Here is a 27,619-nt window from a genome sequence, read left to right as displayed (position 1 = left end):
ACACCCCAGCAAACAGCACAGCAGAGCTGGGCTGGGGAGGAAAAGGACCAAGCCCACCACCCGTGGCCCTTTTGCTGCAGCAGGTCTCACAGTCAGTGATGGGAAGGAGACATTCAAGTCCGGCAGTTTCTGCTGGTTTATGCTGGGAGCCAAAGACGAGCAGCACAAGGAAGGGCTGGCTTCGCGCTGCGGCTGCGTGCACTGCAGAGAACAGGGGCTTTTTTCCTGCTGCTTACCTTGGAAGGCTGGGAAGCGCTTCCCTTTGCCCCCCTGCTGAGACTGGCTGCTGTGCACGGCTGTGTGGATGTGCAGACGGCAGGTGGCCGAGCTTGGACTGCCGGGCAGGCAGGCTGTGCCATGTGTCAGCTATTAACCTGTCGAGCACGCACCTAGCACACGGATCAAAGCCAGCAGAAGAGCCACTGGCCAATGATGCTACCCGGCGCAGCGTACCCAAGCCAAACAAAACCGAGGAATTCGTCGAGGTTAGACATCCTCCGGCTCGCAGCTGAAAGGAAGGTTCTGTACTTTCTCCCTGGAAACTTTGGGGAATGTAACCCTCAGGCTTTCAAGATAAACAGTTGTAGTCACAGCCTAGCAATGCTGGCAGATGGGCCCGTGGGCCGCAGCGTGCGTGCCCGCACGAGTGTGTGCACACACGACCATTCCCCAACTGCTTTTGCCTTAGAGAAAAGGGAGCTTTGCTCCAAAGCGCCTCGCTCTGAGCACCCCCGCCCCGGGAGCTGCTTCCTCTCGGGCCCCCGTGCCCTGACTTTGCTACACTTCTCGTGCTGCTGTCTGGGCTGTTGGCGGCTGCCCCGGCTGGGGAGAGCACTGAGGTGTGGAGGCAACATTAAAAATGAGCAGGGAGAGGGGCGAAAAGACCCAATTGTCCAGGCTGAAGAGCTAAACTACCCAATTTTTTTTTGAAAGCCTGAATTTTTTAACCTGTTGACGTGAAGCAGGGCAATGTCTCCTGGCTGCAGTCACCAGCTTTAGGATGAGGGCAGGTCATAAAAACCTCCAAACCTCCTCCGTGTATATCTGCAGCGGGTGCCTGCAGGTACCCGCATTGGCAGCAGGGCTGCGCTGCCCTGCCCACATCGCCCCTGCGCCCCTTTGTCCCCGAGCACCCCATAAACGCCATTGGAGCAGCATTGGGGGGGGGGGGGGGGGGTGGCGGTTCCTGCAGAAGCAGAGAAAGCAGCACCATGGTTCTGGCCACACTCTTCTAACATCGCTCTGCACCAGCCCATAGCCATCCCAGTGGGCACCTCCTTACGGGCACCCCAGACCTATCACTGGTTTGGCTGCTCTTTGCTGGTGCCAACGGCGGCCCCCCGCTCCCCCGCCCCCCAGGGCTGCCTCCTCCCGCAGCACAGCGCGGCCGGGAACAATCCCCATTGTTCCCCATGGCCATTGTCATTCCCCGGCTGCCATCCCCAGCCGGGCTGCAGCTGGCACGGTGCACAGAGGGGCTGATTGTTTGGGTTGCTGTGCCGCTGATGACACACCGCTTTGGGACAGCTTCTTCCCACGGCAAAAGGCCTCCGAAGTCAAGTGCTGCATTTGCTCCTTTATTTATTTGTTTGGTTTCTGTTTTTCCTCTTCTTTTTTAATTGCTTCATTGGCTGAGGCATACACTCCCGAGGCTGGGGAAGAGGCCAAGGGCACGCCGGAGGCTGCGTAGTGCGGACTGCCCAGGTCCCTTCCAGGGGGTGCCTGGGACGGACAAAGCCTTGTGGTGCCGCTCGTGCTTGCAAATGGCCGTACCCGGTGATGTGACAGGTGCCTCAGTGGCCTGCAGGCGCACATCTTGTCGGGGAGAGATGCAAACTGCACTTTGTAGCTGCTGGGCCAGAGGCAGGATTCGCTCTCCAAAGGCTCAGCATCACAGATGTGAACCAGTCTGTGTGCTGAATGATGCAAAGGGGAAGGTTTCTGTTTTGTTTTTTGCTTTATTTTCAATCACACTTGGCCTTAGTTCATCCCTGTGATAAAGGGGAGCAGCCACCAGCTTAGAAGTGAGGCTCTTACCCCTCTTAAAAATATCTGAGAGGAGCAATTCACACACAGTTAAGCTGCAGGTAATGTCTTAGGTGTGGGGGTCTGGTGGCCAGAGGCAACCACGCTGATGTTGGAACCAGTCCTTCAGTCAGCTTGAGTTAAAATGATCAAACAGTTGTGAATAAATTTTTATCTAAAAAAAAAAAAAATACTGATATTGTGAATGCTCTTTTTGAGCACTGATAATCCTATCCTACTGTTAAAGTCACCTGAAAGAGCCTCAAGACCTTTAAGACTACTTTGACAGTACTACTGCCTTTCACGTACTCAAAACCCACAAGCCCCTAGCCTTTGACTGCATTTTGTCAGTGAACTTAGACCAGCTGGTGACTTGAATGACACCAGACTCAGCCTGGCTCACTTCACCTGCTGGGTTTGGGTTTTAGGAACCAAAAGCCTGAGGCTTTGTGATGAACAGCCTAGGAAAAGGTGGTTCTGGAGCATGCAGCGGCTGCTCCGTGTGTGTTCGTGTGCACATGCATGAGCAGGCGAGCAGATGGGTGCATGTCTGGACGTCCATTTGGTCTTCAGGTGCCCTCGTTACATGGAAGGATGTTTCTCTTGTACACTTGTGAGCAGTTTTCTTTACATGCCACTCTGTATAGAGGGTTTTTGTAAGCTTCTACATCTTTTTGTCCAAATTGCTCAAAGTTGCTAACAGCTGCATTTTCCCATTACCACAATTACCAATGCCATACTTATTTGCGAAGCTGTGGCTTTCAGCTGGGAGAGGACTTTGACGTATGAATCCAGAGCAATTTCCCTGGCTTTCATATATAATTAATGCAGTCAGCTCCTTTTGATTTAATGCAGCCAACAGGAACCGCATCTGGTGTCACAAGTGCCTAGCAGCCACTCCAGCGAGTGGGGCCCTCGGAGGGCAGTGTCGGAGCGGCTGGGCGGCACGGCCTGGGGGGTTTTGGGGTGTTTTGAGCCTCCCTGGGCTGGTCACCACACAGCAGGTTGGCTGGCATTATTGCTGCAGGGGCTAAAGTAATGAAACTGCCTTCCTTGCTTGGTCTCAAGCAGCTTTAACATCTCCTGGTGGCCTGCTTGCAGGACAGTGGCTTCAGCTCTCGCTCGATGGAGGTATTGATTTTTTTCACCCCTCCCTCACTATTTAGTGATTGATTTCCAGATAGACACATAAACTGGACATAGAAACTGTTGTTCTGACAGTGCCTTGCGATTGATTGTGCTCGTGTGGTTGTGCACATGCAAGGAGCAGCGCTGGGCATCGCTCAGCAGCTGCAGCCGGGCCCAGCAGGAGCCGGCTGCTGCTCGCTCTGCCCGTAGGTTGCTCTTGTCTTGAGGTCCTCATTAGTGCTTAATATATAGTTCAACACACAGGCAATTGATTTATATATTGCTATAGACACAAACCATTTAATACACTGTTTATAGGCCTTTTTATCTACAGTATGTTCTATTGACGGGGCTGTCTGATGTGCTTATAGCCTATCAATAATGCATTGACTGCTGACAGGGATGGTATAGAAAGCACAAGTTGCTCTTGTTCTCTCTGCTTCTCACCCTGCTCAATACATAGAGAGTGGATTTTGACAGTTAAAAATGCAAAACATTTTTTTTTACTGATTCTCTTATGCCAGTGTTAAAAAAAAAAAAAGAAAAAAAAAAAGAAAATTATTCCTGTCCTTCAGTCTATTGCCCCCAAATGTCCTATAGACTGCATGGTGTGGAATCCATTTATCATTACATCCACAGGCTCTTTACGCATGGCAGTATTACTGCCACACTTTTTTAAAGGTGGTGGCCAAGGTGGCGCTTGCTAGTAGCAGAACACCAAGATGTCAAACAGCACAATTGACCATTGCAGCCCAATGCCAACAAAAGCAGATGCAAAAGGACATATGTAACAGCGACTGCAGCTGGCATTTAAGGCTCCAGCCCACATGCACCCGGCTCCTTGTCGTCTGCCTGTCTTATCAGGGCATCCCTTAGGAGTTAAATCATTAATGAGTCTGAGAGTTAACTGGGTTAAGAATGGCTCTCTTTAGGATCAGGGGGTCAATAGCTGTCAGGGCTAAATGGCACCTATCCTGACTGTGCGTGCAGCCCCAAAGTTTGGAGCTGTTGATGCTGAATCAATTCACATTATAAATGCTGAATCAATACACGTTTCTCAGCTACAGCAGCATGAGCCCTTCCCCACGCAGCCTGCTGCTGCAGCTACAGGCTGGGGGCTGCACCACGGCCCCAGCCATGGCACAGGGAGTGGCAGCAAGCTCAGGCTCATGGCAATGGGAAATTGTGACCCTGGTGCCCCACAGCCTGGTGTGCCCACACTGGGCACGAGGTTTTTATCACCACCAGCGTGGCATTAGTGCTCTGTTCAGGCCTGGTCTTGGTGCGGGGTGGGGGGGCAGTTTGCAACCCCAGCTGTCTCTTGACGACTGGAGGCTGCCTTATCTTTAACCCTAAGTTCTCTTGTGTGCCCAAAGGCTCCCTGTACGGGGCATGTTCAGCCCCTTGGCTGCATGTAGTTACTGCTCAGCCTTCCTCCCTGCTTAGGTCATACCCCCGGAGTCAAGGCAAATTCCTGTTGGGACTCATTTTCTGGATGACTGTTCTGTAGCTGCTGGAGATGGTGAGCAGAGACCATGGGCAAGTTTGTTTTTTTTTTTGTCTCTTTAAAATGAGAAGCATCCAATCTTCACATCTTCAAGCTTCTCTCACTCCAGAGATTAAACTGGGCACCAGGCTGCCCCACGTGAAGCAGGAGCTAAAACACCTCGGCCAGCACCAAGACCAGGGTCTTGCAGTCCTTTGGAGGGGTGATGGCGTGGAGCAGCGCTGGAGGACCCCATCCTTCAGGGGACAATGGCATGGAGCTCTGAAGCTGATGGGTGATGGCAGCACCAAGCTGTAGCCTGGCAGAGCCCCAAGTGTCAAACCGGCCAACGGCCCCTTGCACGAAATATGGTTCAGCATGTATTTACATGTAAGCGCTCTTTTCCAAGTGATGAGAGCACAGCTTAGGTATGCTCATGGGCTTGAATGTTTTCCTAAAGGCTCCCCAGTTGAGAAGAAGTAGAATTCCTCAGGACAGATCCCACTGCCTCAGATTTTGATGGCAAAATCAGACCCTCCAGTGGTGAAACAAGCCCTTGGGCCAATACAACAGCCCATGCTGCCTCCCTCCACCCACTGCTGCCACCTCCTCCAGCTGCTGCACCTCCTGCAGCCCTGTCAAAACACCACAAATTTCAAAGACACTGCCCCAAAACGAGGCGTGGGTCTCAAAAGGAGCACGTGGACAGGGTGCCTCGTGTAGCCAGATGTGGTGCCGCGCTCACCCCCCCGGTACCCGGCGATGCTCGGGGCCAGCTCGACCGAAAGCAAACGAGACGTGGCAAAAGCAAGCAGTCCAGTTCAGAACTCTTTAATACAAGCTTATATTGTTTGTGTTTCTGATTCTCTGTTCTCCCAACATTTGGGGACATTAACCCTCATATGTGTGTGAGCATGTGTATGAAGATATATACAAAATCACACAGTTAAATATTTAAGCATACAAGGTATTATATATTTATATAATATAGAACTTTAGGGTATAGGAATCAACAATGGCAAAATATTTCTGATGAATCTGACATAACTTTTTTTCGAGTGAAACATGACCTGTTTTTGAAAGACCAGAGGAAGTTGTTGTTTATTAAAAGAAGGAAAAAGACCTGTATAAAGAAATTCTGTGAAAATGATTTAAAAAACCTCATGAACCAAAAAAGGACAACTGTTAAAAACTGTATTGAAAAAAAATAAATTAGATGAACAACTGTGTAAATATAAATTAAAAAAGATGACAATCTTAATAAATAAGCTTTACTATTTACATCTTTATATATTGCTTGGAGACTTAAATTAGATCCGTTAAAAAAAAAAAAAAACGAACGCAAAATAAAACCCAAAATCGGAGCAGCAAACGTACAGGCGTGAGGTACAGAATTAAGGGTTGAACTGTATTTTGCTTGTTTCTTTTTTTTTTTTCTTTTCTCTTTTATACAGTAGACCAGTAGAATTCTTGTGAAAATAGATCCTCAGCACTTCATTGGAGTATTGGTTGACGTGGCTTCCAAAAGGTGCCAAGAAAGATTCCATAATAATAATAATAATAACCATAATAATCATAATAATTATAACAATAATAAAAAGATACAATATGATACATAAATATGGAAGAGCAGTTGGTAATATGAATACATTTTTCTCTAGACGAGATCACAGTTTTATTTGTAAATATTACATTGATATATATATATAATATTACACATATAATATTATATATATATCATATATATATTTATATATATATTTATATATATAGTACGGCTCAATCCTGCTCCCAGTGAAGTCAACAACAACAACAACAACAACAACAACAAACCCCCCCCCGTTGACTTGATGGAAGCAAAATTCAGCCTATCATCTGCAGACAGGTACGTAATTACAGAGGCCGTACAATGCAAACTCCGCAATGGTTCCAATTCCCTCTTTAATTGCTGGTGAAATGTTTCGTTAAAGCCCTGGTTCTTTGCACTCAGAAGATGGAAACTGGTGGCTGAATTGTGGCCTCACCAAACGAATGAAAAACCAAAAGACCAAACCAGAATGGGAACCAAAGACAACTCCTGACTCGTTAGCTCTGCATCTCGACCTAACAGGACTAACAACACCAACAAGTAGCACCAAGACTCCTCATCTGTCACGTGAAGCCAACGCAAGCTCTTGTTACTGGCCTCAGAGGAAGCGATTATTCTTCTCAATGAATCTTGGATGTGTAGATCAGGTGAAAAGGGGAAAAAAAACAGTTTGCCAAACTAAGACTGAAAGAGAACCTCAAGCCCGACTTTGCTCCTGCTAAAGCCACCAGGGGTTTTCAACACTGGTTGCCCGGATGGCAGGAGCGGCCCAACACCAAACCTCGACTGCCCAAATCAACCGTAGCTCCAAGAAAGTACATCTTGGGCCACCTGGACCTGCTCCTGCCTTGGTCATGCTCCCACTGAACTCAGTGGTCAAGGGCCTCCAGTGGAAAGGGGCCTGTTCCCGGTGGGGAATGGCCTGTCCTGGACGATGAGGTGGCACGGAAGAACCAAGAAGGACATCAGCTCAATGACCAAAACGGGGCCCACAACCATGAAGGTATCAAGAGCGTTGTCTAAGCTGGGCACAGGGTCCCCTCCCAGTGACACGACCATGCCCACCAGCTCTCACTGGGGCATCCAGGGATCAGGCAGGGAAGGGCAGGACGAGGCTGAAAGGCCGGCAAGCTCCACGCCATCCAAAAACATTAGAACAACAAACTTCCAGCTCTGAAACCCCCTCGGGCATCCCAGCCTTGGTTGACCGCCATGCCCTCCTGTCTTCTAGCTTGGCCTCGAATGGAAGAGATGGGCTGGAGCTGAGGAAGGGGACGTTGGCACCCCATTTCCACGACTGGAAATCCATCCTCTGTCTGCTGACATAGCAGCATGCTCCTTCCCCTCCCGCTCCCTCCCGCAGCTCTTCGGGATTCAGACTGTGCAGTGCTTCTGAGTGCAGTAATTAGAGCACAGTGAAATACTGGTTAAATGCGTACATACAGTCAGATAATGTAAAAATAAGCACAAATACACTTAAAAAAATAATCTGGAAAAAAAAAAAAAAAAAAACTCCCCCCCCTCCCCCCCCCAAACAACAATATACCAGGGGAAAAATACCTTAGCCTTAGTTCCTGGACTTATCACAAAGTACAAGGAAAACAAAACCAGACAATGTTATAAAACCTCACGGTACTTCTAGGGAAATCTACACTTAAGTATCTAGCTCTACTCAGCTGGCAGAATCAGTGTTTTCCTTTCAAACACACAAAAATAGGCTTTGCTCTTCTTGGATTTGGATTATGCGGGTTTTCTTTTCTCTCTCTCTCTTTTTTTTTTTTTTTTTTTTTTTTTTTTTCCATTTTCTTCCTCTCTGTAAAGCCTCACAATTGGTATTTTTTTCCCACTTGAATCAGTTGCAGCAAGAAACTTTTGTTGGCTAATGGGTTTTCTTTTTCTCTCTCTTTTTTTTTTTTTTGTCCTTTTTTTTTTTTTTCTTAAACACAGGTAAAACCTAGAACAAACCGACAGTTACAACCAAGTGAAACCGGAAGGGAGGTAGCTGGAACCCGACTCCAAGAGTCCTCTGGTGCCATCCTCCTTTCTCAGCCTGGGGGGGACAGCGGAAGATGCAAGAAAAGCAGGAGGACACCAGCTCAGCCCATCTGCGAGAGGGTGGGGAGGGAGCGGGGTAGCAGCTGATAGGAGTTTCCCACCCCATCCCGCACCGTTCACCGCTTTCTGCTCCAGCTTGCCCTCCTGCTGGCTACAGAGCCCACCAGTGGCCAAGGAGGCTGGCTGGTGGCCCCCGTGGGTGCAGCCTTGGCTCACAGTCTGTGGCAGAGATGCTCTTGGCACTGATGTGACCTGGACTTCGTAAGCAGCTAAATTGCATCAGCACGAGCACCCTCTCGTGTTGCCTCAAGCTTCTTGTTTCATTTCGCCCTATGCCACCACCTGGGAGGAGGTTGTGCAGCATCCCTCTCTCCTCCCACTTGATGTCCATCAGTCATAGAGAGTCTTCCCTAGGGACTCCACCAGGCAATCAAGGTCCTTACAGGGGGTAGGTGCTGCAAGGACCCAGCTGGCCTTGCCCCAGGGAAGAGGCACAGGAGGTGGGCAGGCACCCGTGTCTCATGGTCCTCCTTCCTCACTCCCCTGGGAACATGGTGCAGCCCCTAAACACAGAGGCCAAAGCTTTGCCTCAGTGCAATCTGTTCCTGGTGAAGAAAGGCGCTGGATTTAATAAGACTCAGAGCAGCACTTCTGTTCATGGAGGAGATGGCCAGTGCTGACATGGCAATTGGAAAAAAAAATCAAATAGCAGCATGTTGAAGGCCTCCTTGCAAGGAAGGGACTTGGCCACAAGCAGTCGCTCCCAGACTACAGGAGTGAAGCTGATGTGTGAGACCATGCTGGGAGAGGCCACCATCTCCCCTGAGCTGAGGAGGACTCCAGTTCTGCGAGCAGAGGCTGGCCCTGGCTGCGCAGAGTTGCTCAAGAGGGTCCTGAGCTCGCAGGAGCCCACAGCAGCAAGAAGCACTAATGCTAACACCGACCTGTCTCCTGGGCAATGTGCTAGGTGGGAAAAGCAGATGGAAAATCTCCTCCATGCTGAGCTGCGTAACGGAAAAAGGGACTTTGCTAACTGAGCTGCCATCAGGATGCATGCAGCACCTGAAGCAGGGCTCCCTGCGAGGGTGAAATGCAGGTGGCATGCAGGGGCAGATCCTGCCATGTGCCCCAGGCACCGAGGACCTGATGGGTTGGCAGCCTGAAAGGCTTTTGAGGTTCTGAGCTCTTCTGATGGGCTGGATGGCACCTGAAGCCAACTGCCTACAGAAAAGAGGAGGATGAACAGACGAGAAGGAAGCAACCTTCTCACCAACAAACTTCCATTATTAATCGGGGGGCAAGGGGCACGAGGGGAAGTTTGCCCAGGACCAGTTTTTGCTAATGCTCTCCACTCTGGTGGATGTTTGACCTAACTCCGTGGAAGGAGCCCTGATGTCACTGCGCCTCCCTTCCCCTACAGCCCTGCCTGGTGGGCGCAGTCATCCACACAGCACCCATCGCCAGGCCACCTCCGGGCATCACCAGGAGCTTCCCAGTGGAGAGCGCCTCACCTTCTTTTGCCAATCATCTCTCCAGGCCTCCAAATTTCAGTTTTTGAAATTCATCTCAGGTTTATTCCGATAGAGACAACCCCAAGGGTGGGTGAGAATAGCCTGGCTCTTTGCACCTGCAACTCAGTCATTTTTCCATTTCCAGTTTTCCTATCTATTTTTACATCCATCTCCATGAGTTAACTGATTCCCCTTACATTTCTGTCTTGCCGTACTGCCTAAATATTCAAACAAGCAAGAGTAGGAAAAAATCTTTCCATCCTGTCTTTAACCAGTAGATTGTACACGTCAGGAGAGTCCCAAGGAACAGACAGAATTAACACTTGGGAGGATGCCCTTTCGGAAACGTGCTCCTCCTAGCAGGAACCTGAAGCAGCAGGAGACAAGCTCAGGCCACGCTGGAGACATTTCTGGGATTTATGTGGGGTGGGTTGTAGCAGCAGCGACAGCACTAGATGCTCTGGGCATCTCAGTGACTCAACGTAGTGAACCCTACGATGAAACGCATCCCCAGGAGTCTGGCACAACGTGGGCCCCTTGGGGCTGAAACAGGAGGACAGAGCTATGAGAGAGGGAAGTATGAAGGCTGCTGCAGCTAATGTCCTTCCTGCTGGAAGATTACAAGCAGCTAAGCTCCTGGTCTATCAAATGTGTCTGACCCACAGGCCTGGAAGCTTAATACTGACAAATATGGCCAAAATTGTAATACTGTCTCCCCATAGTATGTGCCTCCTCCTCTTCCCCCCCTCCTAGGAAACCAGGAGCATGTAGCAGTTGTTTGACAGACAGAACCCTAAGAGTGGGGTGGAGGAGGTTTAGAGAACCCCTTGAGTGGGTGGAGACCAAAAAGCAGATTCCTTTGGCTGGCTGGTGTCCTGTTTTCTTGCCCCAATGCTGAGGAAGAGACCAGAGGGTTTGAAAGGCAGGTTGTAGGTAAGCTTTAAGGCAGACTGTTTGGTTGCATGGGGTTGTTTTCACCCTGTCCTGACACAGTAAGGAAACTAGTTGTGTGGGACATAGCAGCAGGAGTAGCAGCAGCAGACATGCTCAAATGACAAGTGCAGGGGCGAGTTACCCTCTCTGCTCCTCAGAAGCAATCATCCACATTCCTCAACGCCAGTCCTTAGACTCCCCACTCCCTGGCTCCGCTGTGGGACCACCTGCCCACCTCCACACAGAAACATCCCAGCAGCCCTATGGCTTCCAAACAGGCTACAAAGGGGCTTTTTGTTTGCTTTTTGAGGGCAGGGGGAGAAGGAGGAGCTGTACAGAAAGGCCACTGCAGTCTGCTGAGCTCCCTGGCTGGAAGTAGCATTCCTGTGAGGAGCAGATGCAACCCACGTCTCGAGCTGGCTGGGCGTCTGGCAAGTCACTTGCCAAAGGCACAGCCCTGTGGAGACCCCACCCCAACCTCAGTGCCCCGAGCATGAGATACCTTGGCATTCAGCATCAGAAAAGGCTCAGCCTGGAGTCCTCCAAGAGCACAGCCTCTTCCATGAACGGTCTGAGTTGTGAGTGCTGGAGAGGGGAAATTGTTTTTGCGTTGATCATAATCTCTCACTCTTTCTCTCTCTTTCTCTACTTATTTCTATAAATATGTGTACATAAATAGCTTGTTTCTCGCCTTAAATCTAGGTATGAACTGTTCAAATTAGGTGGGCATAACATGCTGTTTTGATACATGAAAGTCTTCTCAACTTGACTCTTGGTTGTTTGTTTCTTGTCATCACTATTTAAGATATCGTTAATACATAAACCCCTACTTTGAGTTCTCCTTGGACAAAAATTAAAGGCAGACTGGTTGAATTCTAAGGGTCCCTGGTGCAGAAATGCCATCCAGTTGAGCAGCTAAATGTTAAAAACGATACCAAAAGGGATGTGGTGTCTCTCCTAGCCTGCCTTGAGCAGTGTGGTCCTCCATTCCATGTCGCTTGGCATTACCCAAGACTGAAGCCACGGAGGTCTTTCTGGTTGTGCTCCTGGGCGTTGGGGTCCCGGCAAGCACACTCTCCTTGTAGGTCACAGGACATAGGGAAGGGAGTAACCTGGGGAAGGAAACCAAGGACACATGAAAGAGGGAACGCACAGCACCCTGGAAAACAAACGATACCTCTGGAGAGATCTTCAGAGATCAGCTGGAGCCTTCAGCTACACTTATTTTGCATAGTGATTTATTTTAGTGCTGAGGCCTCAGATGAGCTACCTGTCCGTAGGAGAGGGTGCAAAAAGCATAGAGAAGAGCCTGCTCGGCTCATGCAGTCACTGGTCAGCAGATCCTCCCCTAACAGCTCACGTCAGGCAAGTGAATAGAGCTGTCTGAGGAGACGTGTACTTCTCAGGCAGCTCGGGGGCTTTTGGGGTATTTACCACAGTGCTTGGATCGCATTATGCTGCCAGCCTTTTCTAAAGAGCTATCCTTCCCCCAAAGCCTACAAACATTAAATGACAGCAAAGTCACAAAAGCCTCATCACGCATGACCAATTCAAATTATCACCAAACTCTAGGTCCAACAGGTCCCAACTCCAGCCTCCCCTCAGCAATTCCCACCTCCAGCCCGGGGGGTTGGTGAACCCTACTCCTGGGCCATCATCTCCCCTCTGTGAGGTATCACTGGGCAGTATGGCCCTATGGCTTGGGTCCTGTTGCCAAGACCAAGTCCATTTGTTCATTGTTATGAACAAAGATAATTATGAATGTTCTTTGTTTCAGTTCCTCGGGGCATGAACTGAACCAACTGACCTAGCAGGTCAGTGAAACAGCAATCCAGCAAACAGACTTCCCTAAATACCTGTTGTGTTTAAGGTCAACAGATGCAGCTAACGGGCACTGAGGAACAGCAAAGGAATGCAAGTGAGAGACTGCTACGTGCAGATAAAATCTGACCACGATCTCTCTGCAGAAGCGTGGGAAGGAGCTGAAACAATAGCCTGCAGCGCCTGGCTAGCGGAAGTTGATTTTGGCATATTGCATCACGGCATTTACATAAAGAAAAGTGGGTGGCAATGGAACAGTGTCTTGCTTGCCCTGAAGTGAATTCCCAAGAAATTCTCCCATCTGCGCAGACTGAACGAATGACCTCATTCCCTTCGTACACTCCTCCCAAGTCAGTGCCACAACCTGCTCAAATGTTCCCGGCAAGCGCGGCACACGCGCTCAGCCTGCTTCCCTCGGCCCTGCTGCCACACGTTTGCTCTTTCATAAACACAGTTTTCTCCAGGCCATGAAGTCTGGGTATGCCTGCTCCCTGCGTGTCATCAGCGGCACATCTAGGAATGCAGGCGGAGCACTGTGCATGAGCACAGAGCTGTCATTTCCCCCCAGACCTCGGGTGCATGTCCCTGCATGTCCATCCACAGCATGCCTTTCTCCTGACACACACCCGAGCGGGATGGCGGGGCGTGGGTCTTTATTTCACAACTGGGGAGCCTAAGGCAGGGACATGCTGACAGAGACATTAAATAGCCAACACTCATCACCAAATCAGGGTTTAGGGAGGCTCCTCATGTTGCTTTTGCCTTCATTCCCAGAAGACCTGACCCTCCAGGTAGAACAGGGTGATGACTCTTCATCAAGCCGTGGCCTCGGTGACTTAGGAGCTAAAGAAACAACCTGTGAATAATCGGAATCTACCTTCCTGTGGATGTGGAGGTTGCAAAGAGAAGAGAGAGCCCAAAAGGTTAAAAACAAATGAATTCAAGTAACTGGATACTAAAGAAGTTTTAGAAATTGCAGAAAACAATAGGAGCTTAAGGGTCACTTGATCCAACAGACGCCAGCCAAAGTAGGACTGTCCCATATCACAGAGTTATGAATATTCTTAGATAGGAAAATGGAGAAGTCTGTAAACAATGGGGTTTGGGGAGGAGGCTGGGGAGGGATTGTTTAATGACTGAATTAAAATACTGGAGAGAAAAAAATGATACATGAAAGAAAATGACATTTTTTTTGTTGTTGTTCAGTGTAGAGGGAAACATTTTGGTTGAGATTATCTGCTACAGTTCAGGTTTGACCTTTCTCTCCAAGACATAAAAATAAAAAAGGCTATTCAGAGCAAAAGTTATGTCTTGAAATAAAAAATTACTTCACTCAGAAAATGCTCAAACAAAAGATGTAAATATGTCTGGAGTTTTCCCTTACTTTTATTTTTTATCCTGAATCATTCAGTTCAGCCTGGATTTGGCAATGCTTTTGACTTAAAAAATCCTTCCTGTTGTACAACGAAGCTACTGGTTGGAGGCAAGACCTGGGATCCTGGTTCTTTCATTTGTCTTGATCAAGCTTTTTCCTCTCCCTGGCCTAGATTCACTGCATTTGTCTCTAACAGTCTAACAAAGGCAATTTAGCAGCTCCTGCATTCAAAGGAGAAAGACAGGCTCACAGAGAAGGTGGATACGTATTTTGCATTGAACACAGGACAACAACACACCAGACTCAGGCATTTCAGTAAAGTGGCTAAAATTAGCCATGATTATCTTACTGCTCCTTGCCTCTGCTGCTCTCCATGCACGAGCAGGACAGTGCTATCTCTTGCTGGCACGGCGATCCCAGAAATCCTAACATTTTACTTGCAGGAACATCAGAGCCAAGAGCAAAAACCCTGCACAACTGTGCTTCCAAACTGTTGGCTCTCATTCCCCTGACTTACTCTGTGGGCTGTGCTGAAAATGTGACCTTAAAATCCCAAACTGCCGTAAGTCTGATGCTGCCTTGGAGCGCTCTACCTTCTTCATTCCCTCTCCTCCCTACCCAAACAAAAGGTACACGTAAGAGAATAGATTGCTACTACCTTGCAGCAAATTTTTGGGAAGAAGGAGCCACTAGAGAAGTGTCTTCCCATGTGGTGCCCTCTAAAACCCTCTGGCTTTCTGACTGCTCATGGACAGAAGCACAGAAGCTATCTCTCTGGGGCAATACCACGGCCCCAAAAGTGGAGAGAGCTGCAGCAGCAGTTGCAGCAGTGGGTAGTCTGACTGTAAGAGGGTTTAGTCCTGATCAGATTAGCCTTATTCACTTTATGTCCTTTACAGAATTTTGTACGAAATTTAATTTTTACAGTACTATTGTCCAGATAGATGAATTGTTTTGTCTTACGGCAGCAAGCTCCAGAGATCAGTTTTCTATTAAGTGAAAAGGCAAAGATTTCTGTGGGCAATGAGCACACCCACAGTCACATTAGACAAGACAAAATTTGCCAAACACTTAGCAGTGACACAGGGTTTCCACTTTAAATATCATCTACAACAAATACACATTTGAGTTCCCCGAGGACCTGATTTCCAGAGGTATTTAGGGACTCAAACCCACACATAGCATCTATTGGGATTGTCAGAAGTACCCAGTGCAGAGAAACCTTCAAACCCCTTTGAACAAGAACTGTCTTTTGTCTTGGGCTTGTTCAGCGATAGCCTTGTGGAGTACAGAGCCATGAACAAAGCTGCTGGATGTGCTAGAAATAATAAATACTGAGCCTTTTTCTGAATGGTAGCCCATTTAGGTGTGGAGCCCACATATACATACTCCAAGACTAACTGCTGTTTTTCTTTTTAAACAGATCAGTGAAAGCCCAACTCATTAACAGAATGTATGACCTGCACTGAAATTTCCAGATATATCCATTGTAAAACAGTATTAAAGAATCATCTCCTCTTCCTTTCACCTGCCAAGTCCTGCATTTCCCCTACACCTCCCCTTGTAGAAAACCTGGCTAGCATATAGGAGGGCATGGAGGAAAAGCTGAAAATCAAGCTTAGGGCCTGGCTCAGTTATTTGATGAAGTACTGTAGGATATTGTCTCCACAGGCTACCTAAAATAATCTGAGAAAGACACAAGTGAAGAACAGAGCTCTGCATGCCTACACACTCCCCCTACACATGCACACATCTCCTGGAGGTGATCCAGAAACAAAGCCATGGCTTGGATCAACGGCACTCAGGGGAATGTGGGGCACACCTGAAGCACAGAGGACCACAAGCCTATTTTCAAGACAAAACAGGCAGAGCCTAAATCACGCCTGTCACCTTGGGAGTGTGCTTGGTACGGCACATCCTGCTCCGAACCTAAAGGAGCACCTGCAGCAGGCGTGGGCTTATGGGCTGGGCAGGAGGCTGGCAGGGATGATCCAGACCGTCCCAGTTCTCTTATTTTTTGCCAGTGAATTGCTCCAGGAGCTCTGGCCACATTGCTGCAGGTGATGGGCCACCATGCCTGTGCCTAATTCACATGCCTGGGGTGTAACACTACCTGACTCCCAACTCGTCACCCACGTGGAGCAGTGTATGAACCCATATCTCTGTCCTCCACCAGAGTATGGGAGCCCTAAGTGTCCTCCCCCAAGCCAGGTGACAAGACGATGGCCAGAAGTCAAGTTACTTTTGGAAATGGCAGCATTTGCTCTTGATGCCATGCTCTGTGGGAACAAAGGCAACGATGGAACATACCAGTGCAGAACTGGGATCCAGGTCATGAAAGGAGTCAAGGGCCACAAACCCTCGCTATGCAGCACCTATCTAAAGAGGCTGGTGATATCCTAAGACAGATCCCTGCTGAGAAAGGCCAGTCTGTAGGAAACCAGTGGGAACACTGACAGGAGAAATCGCAGACAGGTACAGGGAGGGACGGGAAACACTTCTGCAGGGGTTCGGAGCTCATCCCTCACACATGCTCGTATCGCTTTGACCTGGCTGTACCTCCTGTCCGGGGTGGGCAGAATCAGGCCTGGGCTGGAGGCAGGGGGCTACCAGGGGAGGAGGGATGCGAAGTGTTGGGAAACAGCCTTTTGTTAGATTTCAGCTCTGAAGTGTCTGCGAAATCTCCCAGACAAGACGAACTGGAAATATAAAGACCCTGCAGCAGACAGAGCCTCTGCGGCGAACACAGCGTGTCAAGATAAGCGTGGCAGGCTGTGCTGAGTGTCGCAGCCCCACGCCTCCCGAGACCCTCGCAGCTCAAACGCCGGGGAGTATTTTGTTCCCTGACAAGGCCCTTGTGGGACAAAAATGCATCTTGTAAGGTTCTTCCCAGGGGTTTTTGGCATTTAGGTCACAAGGGCTGTTTGGAGATAATAGAACAAGAAAGAGCCCCATTTAACTCCAGGGGCTGGTATGCAGGTTCACACCTAGGGCACTGCTTGAGAGGGCCTGGGAAAGGCAAAGATGAAGCTTGCAGGAAAAGCCCTAATTTTTTTTTGTTGTTATTTGCAGCTCTATAAACCAGACTTTCCCATATGGAATCCCCATAGAACAAGACATAGCTCAACCAAATCCAACAGACGCTCCTCTCCCTCCACTGGGTGCAAACCAGGAGCAGCTCCACCAGAACTGGAGCAACCGCAATGGCCTGAAGCCAGCTGGGAAGCTTGGGAAAGCCCTGCCGGCACGGGGCGCTGGGTGCCCGCTCCCCGCATCCCCGCCGAGCTCCAGCACCCGCAGGGGCCGAGCCGCGCGAGGGAGCCCACCACGTGCCAAACCACACGGAGCGCGAGCGCAGCTCAGTTGCGCAGCAATCAGCTGCACTTCCTACCCTTGTGCTACTGATTGTGCAAACATGAATGTAATTAGTCTAAATAATCACCAAAGATTTAATAGCAGCCAGACCACCCAGCGGCCAAATAGCTGGCGCTGGAGCGGGGAAGGTTTGTTCGCTGGTTTTTGTAACACTTGCTAATGAAGTGAGGTCGGATAGCAAAGCAAACACCCTCCACGAGTGCTTCCCCTGGGAACGCTGTATGTTGTGGGAAGCCCCGTGTCCCTTGAAGCCAAGAATGTTCTCTCAGGATAGGCACCATGTGCTACTACCATCCCTGCTTTTAATTTATTGCCGCCTGGAAAGCCTCCCCGAACAATTATGAAACCAGCCCTGAGCCCCAAAAAAAGCTCCCATCACATCCAACCATGACTGAAAGAGCTCCTCACATGGCCAGCAGTGAGCCACTCACGCTGCGATCAAAAAGCTCCTGGGTAAGTGAGTTCACCCAAAAGCCTGGGTGCTGCAGCATGCTTGGAGCATGCAGCAGCGCGGAGCCGCTTCCAGAGGCATGAAGCAACACTTCGCATTGTATCCGTCCTTCCTCCGAGCTCACCCGCCATTCATTGTATCTCTCCAGCTAATTATAGAGCTGACAAACACACCCAGCTGGGGACATGCAAGCAGTTCGGAGCAGCATTGTGCCATGGACATCGATCCTTCTGGATAAGCTGAATTTCCTCAGCCAGGGTGGTCACTTCGGCTGCTAATTGTGCGAACTGCCTCAAAGCCACGTTCTGCCAGGGGAGCAGGACCTGTGATTCCCCAGGACAGGTCTGTGTTGCAGAGAGAACTGGGCGAAGGCCCTTACTTCTCCAAAATACCAAGAGATGACTATTGCTGTTTTCTTAGGGGTGGGAAGGGGGCAGACCACCCCCCCACCCCCCTTTCTGGGGAGCCAGGGATAGTCTTGGGAAATCCCTGCTGGAGCCAGCAGCAGCCTTTCAGTTCAAAGCTCCTTTCTTTAGGCCTTGAATTCTCGGCCATAAAGTCTCTGAAGAGGTTTTGATAAGTTGCATATCTCGTAGATAAGCAAAGCTTTGGATGAATCCCACGCGGTTTTCTATCTACCGCAAGTCCTCATTTGTTTTCCACTAAGGCACTTGCTGTTTTTCCTCTCCAAGGTGTTGGACAGAAATGTCAAGAGGCTGAAGGGGTGGCATTTGAGATGGGAATTTTTGCCAGGATGATTTTTCTTTTTCTTTTCTAAGTGCTATGGGCAAAGTGGTTGAGAGAAAACCTGAGCGATAACTGAATGAGACGTTTTTCTCACGGGGGTTGCAGGTTTACCCCTCATGTGATGAAAAGAGAAAGCAGAGAAGAAAGGCAGAAGAAAGTTTGCTTTTTCAGACAGTTTATGTTGGGGAAAATTTAAAGCAGCAAATTCCGTGTGTTTAAATTTGCAGGGACCAGACTGCCGGATCTTCAACTAAGCAAATCTGCAATTTGAGTCTGGAACAAAGTACGTAAGCAGAGCCTGAAGAGAAACATTTTGGATTTCTGTGAGGCCTTTCTAGACAGCCTTGCACAGGGAAAAGCTGTAGAAGGGAAGGAAAAGAGAAAAGAAGTGAAGGAGAACAGCGACTGGAGAGATTTCCTGAAACTAATCAGAAAGAAACAGCCATCTACTCTCCTTGGCATGCTGCACACCCCAGGAGCCACCAGCCCAGAGGCAGCCAGCAATGCCCGGGTTATTTATTTTCCCCACTTCAGCACTGTCATGTATTTAATGTTTTAAAAAATAGTATCTTCTTTTATCTGCGGCAGGGCACAAAGCAAGAAGCAGCTTCCTAGAGCAGCCAGGCAAGAAGGGAGCTGGCAACCTGTGCTGGGTCAGGAGGAGAGGAAGATGAAAAGGAGATGGGATTTTGTTTTGTCCTTCACGGAAGACTTTATCCCCTCCAGATACACAACAGAAGCTTTATCTCCCTTGGAGGTTGGCCGGCAATGGCCTTCCTGTCTCTCAGAGCTGCTCCTGGGTCATGCACAGGGCAAGCCATGCAGCCCTGTCCTCTGCCCCGACTGCAGACGGTGTCACCTCCCTGTGCTCGGGGCTGCACCGTCAGGCACTGCAGGACCAACGTCCCTGCTGCCCTGGGTGCTGCTTGCCGCTGCGCCAGCCCTGGCTTCTTGCCCACTGCATGGGGACGCTGATCAATTAGCACATAACAAACAATTAAGCTGATGAATGCCTCTCTTTCCCGCATGCTGACTGCAGTTGCCTAGAATTTATGCACGAAATACGACTGAATTTATTCGCTGGTGTTTGCAGCGTTCATAAGAGGTCTTTAATGATTTCTTTTAAGCTCTCTGGACTGATTGGGAATAGCGCAGGGCAAATACTCATTATTTCCTATCTAAGCAACAGTGCTGATTAGCCAGTGGTTGGCCAGATAAGTCACACTGCCCTGCTCCCCTCTCGGTGCAGAAATGCACAAGGTCGTTTGCTGCTAATGCTCAAATGCAAAGGGGAAACGTGGCCTAAGCAAATGCGGCAGTGAAGCCTCTTGTGCATTTTCAGGCTAATAAAACAGGAGCAGAATCTGACATTAAGTAAGAGGGCTCAGGGTTAACGCAAGTATGGGTTGAATCTTTGTGCTTTCAGACAACCTGGACTGCAGCACTGCGTGAGCCGAAAGTGTTTTGGGGAGGGTGGTGGGAAATGCAGGGTAACTTAAGTCTTGACAGTTTGCGGACATTAAAGATCTGAAGTCAGCTCTTACTTGACTGTTAGCTTCTGAATCTTCACATGATGCAATGTTAATCTTCAGCCCTTTCCTAAAATAACGTGCGGAGTTGCTATGTTCTGTTAAATGTGAACCATGTGTCACCTCAGCAATGGCTGCGACGGTGAAAAGATGATAAATCTCAAGCTTGTAAAATGTCCTGTGACATTTTGGGAGAAAAACAGGTGTTGCATAAATGTTAGACATTTATGGGTAAACTTGCAGGGGCTTTAAAAGACTGACACATCTGCCACATAGTATGTAACCCTGAAAGAAAAGGAGCAAAGCAGGCTCTTTCATGTGTTTCACTCTCTCTACAACCATACGAAAATACATCCTCATCTGGTATTGGAATTAACAGAGCTGGACTCGCCCCTCCCTATGTCTCCTCCAGGTTTTTGGCTTTTACACCCAATGTGTATTTTAAAACTGTGCCTGTTTAAGTAGGTGGTAAATTGTGCTGGAAGGATTTGGTATGCAGAGTATTTTTATTCAGCTCCCTTTTCTCTCACCTTTCATTGTTTTTCCCCTTGGAATATCTCCTGTAACGCTCCACTCATAAAGTTCTTCAAAGGCAGAGCTGTGTTTGAACAGCCTTGCCCAAAATCTGCTCTCCAGTCAAAGGCCTCAGACAGGAAAATAACTCACAGGGCCACGCTGCTGCCGCCGCAGGTGTCTCAGTCTGCCATGCAGCACTGTTAGCCCCCTCTTTACCCAATAAATGTAATACACCGAGGCTTAGACTTCGTGCTTTTGGCCTGCAAGGCGCAAGGAGAACTCACTTTCAAGTGTCTTGTTTGACCTCTGGGTCATCAGTGATGTTTTGGGAGAGAGGCGAAGCTTTGGAAAGCTGAACACACACCAAGGAAGTGACAGGCTCCAGGAAGGGTTTCCCAGTGTAGTCAGTGGAAGCAGATTTACCCCCCAAAAAACCTCAAAACCTCCCTCTCTATGGGAGAAATGCACTAGAAGTGTGCCCAGCTGCCTGCCTCTGAACAATCTGCCCTTTGCGTTGGGCGGTTTTAGCACAGAAAACAGCAAACAACAGGGCTACAAAGCACGTTCCCCACTTGGGTGGTCACCTTGTTTCTGGGTGGCAGCAAAGCAGCAGATATTTCCAGCGTGACTCGCCTGGCTGGTGAGTGCTCACAACTGCCTGGTCTGTGCAGACCCCACTCTGTCTCAGCTCCCTGTCCAGCAATAAATTTTGCTCCCAAACCTTACTCCTGCCCCTCTCCCCCTCAATTCAGCCCCACACCCTATGTGTTTCAGTCCTGTCTCTGCCCCAAGACATATCCACTTCCCTTTCCCAGTGTTCCCAGATGGGCCAGAAACAGCCCGTAGCACTGCACCGGCACAAGATCTTTGGCTGAACCAAGGAAAAGAAACCCCCACCAAAAGCCGTCTTAGAAAGGACTGTTTCCTACAAAGAGGTCTTCAGTCCCTCAGCTGCGGTAGAGAGAAGCTTCTTCCTCAGACTGGTAAAATGCATGATCTCATCGCTAAATCTAGGCTTCCTCTGTCTATTCTCAAGCTTTCAAATTTATTAATGTACATCAGATACTTAAAATAGCTGGATTTTCTTCATTCTGATCTACACTCAAATCTTGAAGATGAGGTAAAAATCGTACATGCCAGAGGCTACAATTTTCTTTCCTTTCTTTGGGAAATAAGTTCAAAATCTATCCTGTTTAGAAATATATGAAATATTGTAGTGCTTCAAACCACAAGCTTCATCACTCTCCTGTCTCTAACACTAGCCAGAAATGAGTATTAAAAGAGCATTAAGAATAAGGGGATATGTAGAGGGATCATTCCCTTGCTCAGGAATTCAATGTTTTAGATATTGCTGTGCCAGAAACTGCAACCAGATCACTGTGTTTAATAGCCACTGATGGACCTAACCTCCATGAACATGTCTATTCTTGTTTTGACTTCTATTTTGATCTCTGTGGCAATGCATCCTATCACTTAAATACACACCGTGTGAACAAGCACTTTCTTTCATTTTTTTGAATCGTGCCTCCAGGTTACTACCATTTCACTCCCTGATTATTAAGCGATAAGAAACAGAGGGTTTTATTTACCTAAGCATCCTCCCTCCATTAAATTTTGATTTTATAAATCTCTGTCACTACTGGCACCCACTGTTTCTTTTGCAAGTTTTTCAAGTCCTGGTTGATGTGATTTCTCTTTGTGCAGAAGATATTTCCTATCCCTGACCATCCCTGCTGCCCTTCTCCACACCTCTGTCTGTCCCACTCTATCCTTTTGGAGACATGATGGTCAGAGAGCCAGATGCACATGGGTGCACATGGAACAAAGTACAGACTTAAAATGATATTTTTGTTTTTCACTCTGGTCCTCTCTAAACGAATCCTAACTTTTAGTCTCCTTTTTAAGCATTGAGGGTGGATAGCAGGTTGGGCAAATATACATACCCTTCTCAGTGTATCCCTGTGAAGGTCTCTTGAGTACTAGATGCAAAATGGATGACCAACAGCTTTCCTGATCATCATACTCCAGTGTTTTGGATGGAGACAGCCTTTGCCTATAGAGCAGCTAGGGTTTATTTACAACAGGAGTGAATGAATGCCTCTAACTACTTTAATTAAGGACATGTCTTGCACAGGTATAAGGCAGGTTCTGATGGGAAATGCACATGCATAACAAGAGAGAACTTCAGAACAAACCAACAAGAACTGAATGTCAATAGTGAGCTGGTGCCTGGACTGAAGGTTCTTCTGAGACATTGGATCCCCTATTCTAGCAAAAACAAAATTTCCCTGGGCACAAAGCAATACTCCCTGAGGAATTCCAGGGAAAACAGGAAGGGGCATCCTTACCTTTTTGGTCTTGACTGTTGAGGCACAGCAGTCCCCACCATCATAGTTGCAGAAGGCTCGGTTGTTGATGGAGTCACAGTAGTTGTCCCCCATGAAAGGCTGGAAAATGAAAAAGCAGAGAAAGAGACTGAGGACATGAACATGGATTAACAGTAACAGTTGCCAGAAGAAGATGAAGCCTTGAAGGAGCCATATAGTTTGTAACATTACTGAGTGCCTTGAAAAACAAGAGATAATTATTCCCCTCTCCCTTCAGAGCAGGCAGAAAAAAAAGGACACTAGAGCCCTTGTTGGCTTTTCACATCCCACATAAGAAGATGCTTCAAGAATATTAATTTGACTAGGCCCATAGAACAGCATCAAGGCATCTAAAATTGTGTCACCTTTTGATAATTTTAAGCTAACCTTCTGAAACTATGTGGGAAAAGAAGAAGGTTATGTATAGCAACAAAACTGGCTTGCTTTTAATAGTTGTACTTTCAACCACAGTTCTCCTAACTATGCAACAAGTGTCAGCAAGGAGGGTACAAAACATATCTCAAGAGAAATGGAAGCGATCCGAGCTGGGCACAGGGACTACATGCCCTCATCCTCTACCTAGCACTTACTGTGTGTGACCTTGGCCATGACATGTAATGTCCCTCCACTCCAAGTTTAGAGCTGGGATAATGGCAATTATTCAGAGGGCCGTTGAGGAGAGATATTAAGTAAAATTCATAAATCACCTTGAAAAAGAAAATGTGGTCACTAGTCTGTGCAACGTGATCACCAGGTAACACACTGCACAGGCCCTGCATAATAATCATGATTTTGAAGAAAAGGTTTGAAGTCTGGATCTTCATTACCTGTTGGAGTCCTCAAGAGACTTCCTCGGAAGTCAAATCTGTGCCTGATGCTAAAAAACCACCATGCCATCTATGAGAAACCTAAGCAGCTCTGAAAGTTTGGAAAAATGGATGCTGAGCAGAGAGCACAGTCATATCTCTGTAATACTTCTTTCACTCACAGGCTCACGGGGCCATTCCCATTTTATTTGCTCTTTGGAAAATTCATTTGTTCTGCACTGAGAAAAACACACGAGGGACTTTCCTATAAGAAGTCATCTTCACAGAGCGGCTGGGGAGGCTTGTGGAGGGTTCCTGGGAGGATTTTGCAGCAATTGCAGTACCAGAGATTTCCTGATGATAGACACCTGAGGAACCAGCAGTGAGAGTTCGCCATGTTCTCCCCAGAAAGAGCCATGGCCACACTCATCTGTGTTGAAATGGACTCTGTGGAGTGGTGCAGATGCAAGCTTTTACTGCTGCTGTTTTGCAAGTTTAAGGATCTCTATGAGGGTATAGGAAGTCCAGGCAATAATGGCAACATTGTACCAGAGCAGGACTACCAGGAAGCAACCAACCAATTGAGTGTCACTTGTTTTGTTACAAGCAAATTCAACAAATGCCAACAAGGAAATCAGAATTACAGGGTGAGAGCCCTATCCCTGCAAACTGGCTTAACTCCACTGACTTCCACAGATTGACTCATTTATATAGACAAAGCCTTTAACTTGTAAAGGCCCTTCCGATTTAATTAATATACCATGAGTTACAAGGGAATGATTTATAAACAGATGGAGAGAGATTTTTTTGCCAACCTGGTCATATTCAAGAAGGTGAACTTTGCTCAACCTCCCAAGACATTTCAATAGGCTTCTCCATGTTTCCCTTGTATTGCCTGGCCATGCCTGTTTGTTGAGAAAAGTTTTACTTTAATTTTCCATGCTTATACCTGTAACCAACACCTATGAACACTGGAAAAGTACTGAGGAATTTATGGAAGAATTTGCCATTTGTTCACACTGGTACAGAGTAGGCAAGTCCATCCTTTGGAGGAAAACAATGGGACAAATAACATCTATTACAATTTGGTACCCAAATCCTCATTTGGGAGGCCCTGGAGGCCTGGCTGTCAAGGGTGGGGTCTGTAGTATCATGCATATCTCAGTGCTCCTACATTTTTGGAGGAGCCTTGTTTTCTCCACTAACTATATAGGTAGCCCAGGGGCACTAGTTTTCCAATAAAACACCTAAGTTAGCTGCCTAGAAGTACGTGGCTGACTCATAAACCTCTATTCCTGCCACTAGGGAGCGACAAAAAATCACATTGCAGCAGTCTGGGTTACCACTTTGATTGCCAAGAGCAAAATAACACCCCGCTTGCAGCCTTCTATTCAGGGAACCCTCCCTAATGCTAAGGAAATTAATACATTAGGAATTGTATCAGCTTACTAGCCCAGTATCATTGACCTACTGGCATATTATTCCCTGTTTCCATAATCATGAAAAAGCCTTGGTGAAGACGGCATTTCTTCTGAAATCTTAATGCCAGAGAACAAGCTCTGGCCCATTCTTGGATCCTGGAAGCATCATGCTCTAAAAATGATGCTAGAGGCCATTATCAATTGTCTAGGCAAAGCCTTCCAAGATGATAGATTGCAATGCAGTGACACTGCTGAATGAATGATGAAAAGAAGGAAGTGTCTATTGATGCAGAGGGATCTGGCAATTAACAATGATGGAAGGAAGGAAAATGCTGAGAAAAAGCATGTCAGTAATAATGGCTTCTGGTAAATTATTACATCATTGCAAAGTTTGCCTCAGTAACAACTACCCTTAAACAGCAGGAGAATGGATACCCAATGGTGCATCAGTACCTGAATGGCATTTCTTAATGGTCGCTGGATGTTATTTTAGCTCTCTTTGGAGAATAGGGGCGCCCAGCCAGCCTGCATGAATGTAATGCGTGAGATGGCTTATGACATTCAAAGCACTGACAGCAGAATGCTTTTCATTTAGGGAGCAACTAGACAGAAACTATTACATTGTTGGAGAGTTATTACCCTCTTGGGCCCACCATTTGTATGCGAAGGAAACCTGTCTTTCACTTCAAGACAAATCATGCCATACAGCAATGTGGTCTAGTGTTTTGTGTCAGATTTAGGAGTTCTGTGCCAGGTTCCACCACTGTGGGCAAATAACTTCAGTGCGCTTGTAAAACTGGGTTACTGAGTGCGAGAGTGCAGTTGGTGCTGCATGAAGGCAGATCTGGGTTCAAGACGCAGCTCTTCCAGAGCATGTCCATGCAACCAATGCCCCTGCCCATGAGTTTTCCCACTTGGAAAACGGGTAAGACGCTTCCCAGCCTTACAGAGGTGCCCCAAGGATTGACTTCTTTAGGTGGGTGAAGCACTCAGGTCCTGGCATGATGAAAACCATGAATGCCACGACCCAGAGAAAGGTGCTCCAGCCCCGCCTAACCACTGGCAACATCTTAAGACTTCTGACTTCACAAAGATTGCTGCCAACAGAAACATCATTCTCCAAAGTAATTGGTTATTGCATATAAGAAGTAAGACTGTAAAAATATATCATTGCTGAAAATGCAGCTACATTTTTCGGATTTTTTTTTTCTTGTTCACATAGAGGCACTTGGTGGAAGGATGCATGATTTGCTCACTGTGTTGTCCACCAAGTGGCATCATTTTTTCCTCTGGCATTTTTAAAGTTTATCTCCACATCAAAGCCTGAAGTCTAGCTTGCCTTAGAAAGCATTGGTTCTTTAGTAAGATGTGGAAAACAAGTAAAAGCTTTTTGCAACTTCCCAGAAAGTCCCAAATCCTGGGAATTTCTGAAGGTCTACCAATTTTCTTAAGCCACTTGATCTTTCAGCTTCTGCAAGAGTCACCTCACCCAGTCATCAGTTCTAGGAAAATCACCAGTTTCAACACAGAGTGTCAGAACTAGTGCAGGAGATCTCAGTTTAATTGACAGGATGGTCAAGGCAAACGTCTGTCTGCCCCACTTGAAAAATATTTCCAGCCCACATGACTGCAGTGACTGCTACCATAACACTTAGAAGAGCTAGCAGGGACCATCTGAACTAACGCAAAAGCTCACCTCACAGCCTTTGACACAATGAATCAGGGAAGGGTGAGGGTACCACTTGAGTCCCGCCGTGCAGACAACGCTCTGGAGGAGAGAAGGAAAAAAAAATCAAGTTAAGACAAAGAAATCAGTGTACAGAAAGTCAGCGTGCTTGTTCCTATGGCTCTCCTGTACCTAACCAATGAAGTTCAGTTCCTAACACCTCTTGTGTTCTCAGGACCTGGCTCTCCTCCAGGTATTTACAAGAAGTGTTGGACTTGACATTTGCAATAACAGAACATTTGAGAGTAAAATAATATTTAAGGTTTTCCTAAAATGTCATGTCCAATATTTTACTTATGGTGGGGGAACAAGGCAGAGAAAGGCAAAGGCACAGGTCCACTGTCCAGCTCTTGGGTAGGGAGGAGTCATTTTAGGAATTCATTTAGGGATTTCTTTGGTGCTGCAAAGCATTGCTCTGTTTCACTACCCATATCTGTACTTCTTGAAGATGTAAACAGATAAAGGTGGACTTTCAGATACATTTTCGCACCATCCTTTAGATCTTAAATAGAAGCACATCCCACTACACACCTTCAAAATAACCCCCAGAAAGGACAGCATGATCTGTTACACTCTATGAGCTTTATAATAATTTCTGTACTGACTATGTTTATAGATTTTCTGTAAGAAAAAAGTTGGAGTGCCTGGTTTTGGAGAAAAATGAGATACCTGCCTACTCAAAGACACACCAAGGGCAGTCATTGTCTGCCTGCAGACATGGTAACTTAGATTTTAAGAGTGGATGAAAGGTTTGGCCAGT

The 27,619-nt window shown here is 47.5% G+C and overlaps 1 protein-coding gene across 3 annotated transcripts in view; it reads right to left on the bottom strand.

The window, feature by feature from the left end:
* Window positions 1–5,460: 5,460 nt before the first annotated feature.
* Window positions 5,461–27,619, bottom strand: part of PAPPA (pappalysin 1) — a 235,384-nt gene continuing 213,225 nt past the window's right edge. For all 3 annotated transcript variants that reach the window (XM_040531640.1, XM_040531638.1, XM_040531639.1), the window contains exons 20-22: window positions 26,830–26,901; window positions 22,889–22,987; window positions 5,461–11,838 (exon numbers count right to left, since the gene is read on the bottom strand). In XM_040531640.1, the coding sequence (XP_040387574.1) occupies window positions 11,731–11,838; window positions 22,889–22,987; window positions 26,830–26,901 (279 nt within the window). In that variant the 3' untranslated portion in view covers window positions 5,461–11,730. The remainder of the gene's footprint in view (window positions 11,839–22,888; window positions 22,988–26,829; window positions 26,902–27,619) is intronic.

This window comes from Cygnus olor, chromosome 19 (assembly GCF_009769625.2).
Source record: "Cygnus olor isolate bCygOlo1 chromosome 19, bCygOlo1.pri.v2, whole genome shotgun sequence".
Lineage (NCBI taxonomy): Eukaryota > Metazoa > Chordata > Aves > Anseriformes > Anatidae > Cygnus > Cygnus olor.
This window is presented reverse-complemented; position numbering and strand designations above follow the sequence as displayed.